Source organism: Sturnira hondurensis, unplaced genomic scaffold (assembly GCF_014824575.4).
Source record: "Sturnira hondurensis isolate 20B ecotype Veracruz unplaced genomic scaffold, ASM1482457v3 Scaffold0014384, whole genome shotgun sequence".
Lineage (NCBI taxonomy): Eukaryota > Metazoa > Chordata > Mammalia > Chiroptera > Phyllostomidae > Sturnira > Sturnira hondurensis.
The window spans coordinates 2248616-2258202 of record NW_028087015.1 but is presented as its reverse complement, the minus strand read 5'-3'; the positions used below and the strand labels follow the sequence as shown (position 1 = coordinate 2258202).

General features: G+C 49.3%; 1 protein-coding gene across 3 annotated transcripts in view; it reads left to right on the top strand.

The window, feature by feature from the left end:
• The first annotated feature begins 522 nt into the window (after positions 1–522).
• Positions 523–9587, top strand: part of MAST4 (microtubule associated serine/threonine kinase family member 4) — a 539757-nt gene continuing 530692 nt past the window's right edge. For all 3 annotated transcript variants that reach the window (XM_037062829.1, XM_037062830.1, XM_037062828.1), the window contains exon 1: positions 523–1155. In XM_037062829.1, the coding sequence (XP_036918724.1) occupies positions 808–1155 (348 nt within the window). In that variant the 5' untranslated portion in view covers positions 523–807. The remainder of the gene's footprint in view (positions 1156–9587) is intronic.

Genomic DNA, 9587 nt, shown 5'->3' with positions numbered 1-9587 from the left:
ATACCGTGAAATTTCCCCCTTCCACCTACAGCAAGCTGGTGGGTGCGTGTGTGTGCATAACTATATGTGTTTCTTTTTTGCATCAGAGCCCTATTATTTCTCCTTCTGGTCAGTTTCCTCGGTTTCACTTTTTTAAACAAAGTCTAGTTCTTCAAGGTCTCACCGCCTGCTCAGTCATCTCCCGGAGGCGTTCCAAGTACCTCCAGCCACTCCTCCGCTAAGTTTGGAGTCCCAGCCTTGCCTCGTATTTTGGGTTCCATTCCCAGGCTCCAGGAGGCCGGCGCCTCGCCCACGTCCTCCCCACCCCAGGGTTCCTTGGAGAACCCAGCGCTCCCGCCGGACCCTGAAGCCCGCGCCTCGGCCCCGCCTCCCCTACCTGACGCCCGTGCGGCCCGGGGCGCCGCAGCCTCCGCCCACCGGCGCGCCCGCCCTGCCATTGGCTTCCCCGGCTGCCCGTCTCCTCCGCCGGCCCCGCTGGGTCCCGTGGGCAGGTTCTGCTGGAGAAGCCGCAGTCCCGGCGGCTCCGGCGCAGCGCGGGCGGACTGTGGGTCGCAGAGCGCGGACCCTAGCTGGCATGTCCCCGCGCGCGGGAGCCCCTATCATCCCGTGGACCTGGGCGGCTGCTAACTTGGCGGCGGGCTGCGGCGACTGTGCCGTGGCCATGTAGTCGCCGGCGGGGCTCCCCGCAGCCCGGGAGCGACAGCGACAGCGAGTCGGAGCCGAAAAGCCCGCGGCTTTCCCTGGAGGCGCTGAGTGCACGGCGCGCCCCCGCCACCCCTCGGGTTGCACTTTGGGCCCGAGAGGGAAATGGGGGAGAAAGTTTCGGAGGCGCCGGAGCCGGTGCCCCGCGGCTGCAGCAGCCTCGGTGCGCGGACTCCTGCCCCTGCGGCGACTGCCGCGTCCTCGCAGGGCGCTTCCTCGGCCGAGTCCTCCTCGGGCTCAGAAACTCTGTCGGAGGAAGGGGAGCCCGGCGGCTTCTCTTGCCAGCAGCAGCCGCCGCCGCCGGGCGGCGCCTTGGGCACCCGGCCGCCCGCCGCGTGGGCTCCCACACGCGTGGTGCTGGAGCTTGGAGTCTCTGCGCCGCCGCCCCCCGGAGGAGCCGCGCCACCTGAGCCCCGGGGCAGCGGCGCGTCCCAGGAGGAGCAGGACGAGGAGGTGGGCACCGCTTTTCCCCACCTCGGCCCGTCCGGACCCCGGCTGCCTGGCGAACCCTGTTCTCCGCCCTGCGCGAGGGCGGTGGGCCGGGCTCATTGGGGCATGGAGATGGGGTGGGACCCCAGGTACTCTGTCCCGAGCAGGGGTAATGACGGTAACCTCCCCGTGGGTCAGTCCCGGTGGTTGTCACCTCCGTGTGTGTGCCTACATGTGCTGCCTGGTAGTATGCTTTTAAAATGTCAAAACAGCAAACTCCTTACTGCCTATGTTTGCTACGGAGGGTCTATGAATTGATGTGATCTGGACGCCTGGCTGGTCCCCACAACAGGTCTTATTCTCCAAAGTGGGCGTGGCTTCCCCCCGAAGCTATGGGGTGGGGGGAGAGTATGGTGACCTGGTCGGTGAGGGACAGATGGTGTGTTGGAGTTTGGGGACGGGTGGAGTCGTCCCTGCGGAGTTGTACCGAGGGGGTTTTAGTGGTGCCAGTCGCCCGGGATCGCCCGCGGGTGGTTTGGGCTGGTCCCCGAAGCGGCCCTCGAGCAGCGGACTCCCGGCTGTGGGCCTGCGGCGCTGAAGGGCGCTCCTGAAGCTGCGGTTCAGACTCGTTTCGGATGCTCGGATGCGCGCTGCTCTCACCAGACTGAATAGGGCGCACCTTCTTTCGGGGACTGTGCGCATCCTAGTTTCCTGGAAGGACATTCGTCCAAAACTTGTGGGTCGCATCCTGAGGTATTGAGCAGGTGACTTTGGTGCCCTCTGCCTGCTTTCTCTGGTCTGTTTTTCTGCCTTTGGAGGACAGTTCAGGAAGCATAAGGTTCTTCATGTCTTTAACATTGTTTGCTTTGGAGGTTTCTTGTGGAAAAGTCATCTTGATTAGGCAGGGCCATAAATAAAACATTATCCTAACACAGCCTCCTTGTGAAATTAATTCCTCAGTGCCAGAGTGGTATTTACCTTCTCTTCAATGGGATTAGCTGTAGTACATGTCTTTTTTTCCTCAGAAGATGCAAGCCTAGGCCATGGCCCTGACAGCAGCCCCAACCTGGAGGCAAAAACTGGATCTAGCACAATGTGAGGAGTCGAGGCCCAGCCTGGCAGAGATGGGGCAAACCCAAGGTGGTGGTTGGCCTAGTCTCCCGCAATGACAATGACCCATTCCCTAATTCCGCTGGGGGAGTGCAAGGATCCCGGACAGGTGTCTGGAGTCCTACTTTCTAGAACCGTCTCTCCTCTTGAGTTGTTAGATGTAGCGTGGGTTGTTTCATTCCCCTGAAGTTCAGTTCAGTAACTTGACCAATGAACTTCAAGATAAAAATCATTTATACACACACACTTCTCCATTTTCTGGTCAGGAGTTTAGTTTGGATCCGAAGTTCAGATGGATTCTGGGGAACAGATGCCAAGAGTTAAGCTAAGTGCCACAGCAGCCACAGAGCACGTGACCAGACCGTGGACTGAACCCGGGTTCCTCATGGTTGCAACTCATTTTGAAGATGCCAGGCAGGTGTCTTCACGTTTTTCACAGTTGCTCACCCTACGACACCAGCCTCAGTGTTCAGAGATGAGCTCACTTATCCCTGGGCCGCTGGGGTTATGCCTCAACTGAGGGATTTACTTCTAGATTACTGTTGTCATTTCAGAGGAGATGACAGAGTTAGTTGCTGTATGTTTTCTGTGTAGCTAGGAGGGAGCTCCTTTGTGTATGACGTGCTGTTGCAGAGCCTAGGCCGGGGAAGTCAGTCACTTCTCCCTTTTGATCGGTATTCTGTCGCTGATTTATTGCCTGGCCTCCGGGTGACAGTGTTTTACTTTCTTGGAAGTGAATATAATGATAGCTTATTTCAAAGGCAATGCGGGGAGGATTGGTTGATTGAAACGCATTTTGGAAAGCAGAATGACTAAATGACTTTGGTCAGTATTTGTGAACCTCAGAATTGGATGTAAACGGGTACACTGTTGCAATTTATTGTGTAACTGAACCTGTAGCTGAGATGCTGGAAAATGTCCAGGAATGGAAATCTTGACTTGCTCTGAGAATTTTAAAGTGAAAAACCGAGTGTTTTTTTCCTCCCTCAGCAGTAGAAGTGTGATAGTCTTGATAAAGGGGGTTGAAGTCCCATGCATGTTTTCTGGTTCATACACTGGTGAAGGTATGATGCAGTGGTCCTTCACCCTTTGAGAGGGGCACGCCGTTGTGGGCCTTTCGAGAATCTAATGAAAGCTCTCCACCCTCTGCTCAGAAAACACACCTGATTATCAGAACTGTTCCAGAGGGTTCAGTCAGGAACGCCAGGTTGCAAACACTCAGTTCAGTGGAAGCACCTGAATTTGAGTCCAGGCTTTGCTACCTGAACTAGATGTGGGACTGTGGACCATTCCACTAACATATGCCCAGTTTTTTCACCTCTCGAGTGGGAATACTATCAAGAGTTGTTAGACGTTTTGTATGTACCATCTAACTTAATCCTAGCATGATAGCTAACATATAGCATTGAGTGCTAAGTCAATATTAATTTTTCAAGTTCATTTGTGATAAAAAATTTGTGAAATGGAAGTATAAGCTTGGGCTGGCTTATTTTGTTTAAGCATAATTAATCTGCTACATAATTTCAGAGAACCTGAGGCTGTCTATTCAGTTTTCCATTTTATTAGTGTAAGGGGAGAAAGAGTTTTTATTCATCTTAGGTTGTATTCTATAGCAAGGTACTGTCAGTATACTGTTATATAGCAAGTCACTGAGTATAAAGCATTAAAAGACTTAAGTATAACTCATAAAATGGACAGATGTTCATTTAGATTTTAAAATCATTATGTGTAACTTGGGAAATGGTTTTTCCAAAGTTATTTTTATAGTAATTTATTGCATGCATTTTTTAAAGCAGCAAAATTCATTTTAGTGTATTAGTGCAGTGCTAATTTTTTGACAACCTTGTTAAATTCCATTTGCAAAATACCCAGTAATGTCAACAGTGTTTGAACTATTTCATATTTTATCTTACTGTCAGTATTTGTGTAAATTTACAAAGTCTTGTAGACTTCAGCCAGTCCTTTAAGCTTCTGGTGCTTAAAAACAATATAAGCAAACCTCAGAGGTTTTACGGGGCCAGTTCCAGGTCACCACAATAAAGCAAGTATGGAAATGAAGTGAGTGGTCATCTTTTTGTTGGGGGAGGGTCTTGCCTTCATTTTTGTAAAAAATGCAACATCTGTGAAGCACAATAAAGCAAAGCCAAATAAAAGAAGGTATGCCTGAGTTTATGCCATGGCTGAGGTTGTAGTTGTCAGGTACTTAATGCCAAGCACATCTAAGGTTGGCGGTGGCACGGGACTTTTTGTTTAAATAAACTCTGCCTGGCTTGGCGGCTTCCTGATGCCTGTGGGTTTGGGGTGAGTGGATGCTGAGGGGGAGTGGGCTGCTTTTCTGACAGTCCCGACAATCTAGATCGAAATCCTGTTCCTTTGATCACATTGCTGAGGGCTTTTTTGTTACGTAAATTAACCCATTTATTATAGAAACTAGCAATGTTTCAAACTGTGGAGATTCTACCTTGAGGCAGTCTGCCCTGTCTGTCCCTTCCCAAAGAGCCTTGTGATGACTCTAATAAAGTTTTAGGTGCCATTTGCTGTGCGTCAGTGAGCCCCTGAGGGCAGGACTTGTCTCTGTGTGCCTAGCTCAGGGCTTCTAATATGTAGTGGGGGCTCAGTAGCAAATACACATCAAACAGATGAAGAAAAAATGACATCTATGGAAATAGTTGCATATTTGATTGAAGGGTGGCTGTGTATGTATTTATTTTTGTCAATCGTGATTTATGCTTAAACTTCTGGATCTCTTATCAAAAAATGTCAGTGATCAGAGTGAAAATAGTACGGGAAGTTTTCCCAGGTAACTTTTGAACACAGGCAAATGTGTTTTCAGAGGATGCTCTCAGAAAAACCTGTGAAGGGACTTGTGTGTTAACTTTTCTTTACATTGTGTATTTGACCTTGAAATTTTCAGGGACTCTTAGAATGGCTGGGAAAAAAAGGCTTAGTAGTTAAAAGGATTTTCAACTCAATATAAAGCGTCTCCTTTATGCTCTGCTACACTAAGGGGTTTATTTTATTGGCCCAAATTGGGAAACAGTTCCCCTTATTAACAATAGGCACAATTATGGGACGCTTTTTAACTGTTCTATTAACAACAGTTTGAGGACTGCTTTTAGCGTCAGGTCGGATGTGTGCGGGGTCCCTCACATGACAGTGATGCAGCAGGTGAATTTCTACTGTTCGTTGGGTAACAGAATACATAGCAAAAAGCAACCATGAATTCATTAGATTTGTATTTTATTAATCACAGTGGCTACATACTTGGAAAAACAAGTAGTGCATAAATCTTGGCCTATATATTATGTAGTCTGCTTTCTGACTCATTGCTTCTGTAAAAGCAGCGAGTTCAGAAAATCAGTCAGCCCTGGTATTGAGATATATAGAGTCCTGGGCACTGAGGACATGAAGGTAGGCAAGACAGACAGTTTGCCCTCACGAAACTTCCAGTGTAGTGGAAGTGATAGTGACCAAGCTCGTGGTGATTAATTAATTAATTAATTACTTGGTTTCAAAGGCTGTGAGTACCTACGCTGCGTAACTCATTTAGTCTTGGAGGAACCCCCTCACCGAGGAAGGTGATGTTTGAGCTGAGACCTAAGGGGCGAGTAGGCGTTAGTTGGGAGAAGAGCAGAGGTAGGACCCGTGCAGGTAGCAGGAGGGGTGCTGGGTCTGGGGGAAATCTGTCTGGCCTGGAGGAGAGGAGAGCATGGCATCAGGTGATGCTTGAAGGAGAAGCAGCAGTTGGGTCAAACAAACTGTTGGAGTTTAGTCTAAGGGCGTGGGACCCACTGAAGGATTTGAAGCAAAGCGGTGCTGGGATCGGATTTGTATTTTGGGAAGATCAGGCAGCATGCAGCCCACCTGCTGGGAACTGCTGGCGCAGCTTGTTTTAATGTTCTGGGGCTGGCCCGGCTAACCTGAGAAGATGGTATAGGACTAAATGGTGTGTAGAGGGAACAGGGGTGCCTTCCTGCTGGTTTAGGCATTCCAGGTAAACACAGGAAATATCAGGAGGAAAAGAGAATTTAGGTCTCTTCCAGAGAATATCTTAGTGTGAACATTAGTTCTACTTTTCACTGTGATATTGCTTTTAGCCTACTATTTTCTCGAAGGAAAAGCTTTATTAACATAAATGGACTTGAGAAGAGGGCCTTGCAAATACTCATTTTCATAGTAAATTGCTGGGAAACGTTTACCTGAGGCGAACACAAGGGGCAATTGCCCTGAGATGGTGTGGGAGTCTCGGTGACTGGCAGGGTGGTGGTGCCTGTGAGCTGGCGCACATGACCAGAACCTCGCTTGTGGGATCGGGTTTTCCTAGAGAAGGAAGGGTCGGCGCGAAGAACTAAGGCTTTGACCCTGCCTTCCTCTGGCCCAAGGTATTCTAGGAAGTGTCAGATATTTATATTTCGCCAGTGTTTGGGAGCCTGTGACCAAGGCTGTCCACCCCGGACCTACCGGATGCTGTGTAGGAGCCCGGGTGTTCCAGTCCGTCGTGGGGAGGAAGGGTGTGCAATCACTGCCGTGCGAGACGCGCAGGACAGATGGTAGGAAGGATGCTGCGTGGAGATGTCTCACCGTGAGAAGGGCCCATAACCAGGTGGCTAGGCATTACAGAAAACTGAGTGTGTGTGTGTGTGTCTTAGAAGGGATGATTGCACTTTTTAGATGAAAGACACCCCATGCCATTTCTAATCACATTCTCACGTTCTGTCGTGTTGCCTGGAAAGGGCTTGTGCTCCTCCTGCCGCTTTATTCCTTCAGAGCCGGCAGCCAGCATTTCCCACTCTGGGATCAGGGCCTGTAGTGCCTCAGGATTTGGACGAATGACCTCGGTTCAGCCCCGTGTAGGTCATGGGACTTTGGAAAGGTTATTAATACTGAGACTGTTGCCTCATGTATAAAATGGGCATGCCAATATTTATTATAGGGGGTTGCAGTGAGAACTAATGGAATTTCCTATTGTTACTGAGTGTGGAAATGCTGGTTTCTGCAGAGTATCAGTGCCATAGCCAGGAATAATGGAAGCCTACAGGTCCCTTCCCTGATGTACTGTACCTCCAGCATGTTGTGTGAGCAGTGCAGGCTGGCCCTTTCATTCATGACTAGTTAGATATGAAGCATAGCTGCCACTTTTAATTTCATGGACAGAGCATTCTTATGAGGTAACAGCAAAGTTTTATGGCATATGGCTCATTAACCCATCTATTAAGACACTGTTTCTCTTTTGCTCATGGAACCTGCTCTTAGTGATCATTCATTAAGTAATATCCTAAACAGACTTTACGAACATGTGAATTATTAGCGACACGATGAGAATGGGTCAGAAGGCAGCATGTCAGCCAGGCGGAGAGGCTGGTGAGATGACCGCGCACTTCACTTAAGCTCCCTAGGAAACGATGTAGGGGCTGAGAAGGGAGGAAAAGAAATTCAGTGATTTTTACGGGAGCCAACTTTGGTTCACATAAGCATCTGCGGGGGCGGGGGGNGGAGTCTCGGTGACTGGCAGGGTGGTGGTGCCTGTGAGCTGGCGCACATGACCAGAACCTCGCTTGTGGGATCGGGTTTTCCTAGAGAAGGAAGGGTCGGCGCGAAGAACTAAGGCTTTGACCCTGCCTTCCTCTGGCCCAAGGTATTCTAGGAAGTGTCAGATATTTATATTTCGCCAGTGTTTGGGAGCCTGTGACCAAGGCTGTCCACCCCGGACCTACCGGATGCTGTGTAGTTCAGTCCGTCGTTGGGAGGAAGGGTGTGCAATCACTGCCGTGCGAGATGCGCAGGACAGATGGTAGGAAGGATCCTGCGTGGAGATGTCTCACTGTGAGGAGGGCCCATAACCAGGTGGCTAGGCATTATAGAAAACTGAGTGTGTGTGTGTGTGTCTTAGAAGGGATGATTGCACTTTTTAGATGAAAGACACCCCATGCCATTTCTAATCACATTCTCACGTTCAGTGTATCATTTCTAATCACATTCTCAGAGTATCAGTGCCATAGCCAGGAATAATGGAAGCCTACAGGTCCCTTCCCTGATGTACTGTACCTCCAGCATGTTGTGTGGGCAGTGCAGGCTGGCCCTTTCATTCATGAGTAGGTAGATATGAAGCATAGCTGCCACTTTTAATTTCATGGACAGAGCATTCTTATGAGGTACTAACAGCAAAGTTTTATGGCATATGGCTCATTAACCCATCTATTAAGACACTGTTTCTCTTTTGCTCATGGAACCTGCTCTTAGTGATCATTCATTAAGTAATATCCTAAACAGACTTTACGAACATGTGAATTATTAGTGACACGATGAGAATGGGTCAGAAGGCAGCATGTCAGCCAGGCAGAGAGGCTGGTGAGATGACCGCGCACTTCACTTAAGCTCCCTAGGAAATGATGTAGGGGCTGAGAAGGGAGGAAAAGAAATTCAGTGATTTTTACGGGAGCCAACTTTGGTTCACATAAGCATCTGCGGGGGCAGGGGGGGGCGGTGAGGTGGGGGGGGGGGTGGGAACAGGCTGGCTACCCTAAACCTGCAGAGGGGAAATCTGTTAGAAATGCATTAGATCATAAAAATGCAAGAACTCACGTATATAAATGCCCAACAAAAATTCTGTTTTGTCTTTTTGGGACAGTGGAAATACTTCACATTTTAAAGCAAAAATGCGCATCACCAGAAGCACTTTTGACATAGCGCCAGTGCTGGTGCTGGGACCGAAGTTCGCTTCCCTTCCCCCAAGCCCGTGCTCTGCCCCGTGGCCCTGTTCAGGTGGGCATCGACACGCCTCCGCATTGTCTAGTTCAAAGAGTCTTGTTCTCTTTTATGTCCGCAGTATTTTGTCTGGTTTCGTATCTGGCAATGTTATTTTGCCAAAGCATAACCAAAATATGGTTAGGCAGAGATCTCTGCAGCAGCTGCTATGTACTTTTCTTTCCCTCCCTTTGTCCTTCTCTGTTCGTGTTCCCTCACCGGGGTCCGCAGTCCTGGGAAGGACTGGTCCGTGATCCCCTGTGCTGCCAGGGCTGGAGAGAAACCCCTTCCCTAAATGTGAACTGTTGGTTCAGGACCGTGGTCAGCGGTACATATGTGAAAGCTAACATTGAAGTGTACAGAACTTACGAGAAATTTCTGGTTGCTCCTCCAGCGTCTCTTAAAGGAAAGTTTCACTGCTTATTTAAATGATTTGCACTTATAATCAGATACACGTGTCTGTGAAACAGCTTATAAAGTTGTACCCTAAGCCTGTACTCCTTTGCTAGCCCATCAATTTTCCTCTTGGACACAGTCGATGTAATTTTGATTATGGTACTTACTCCTGCTGAACCTTTCGGCCTAAATGCTTTGTGCTGGTG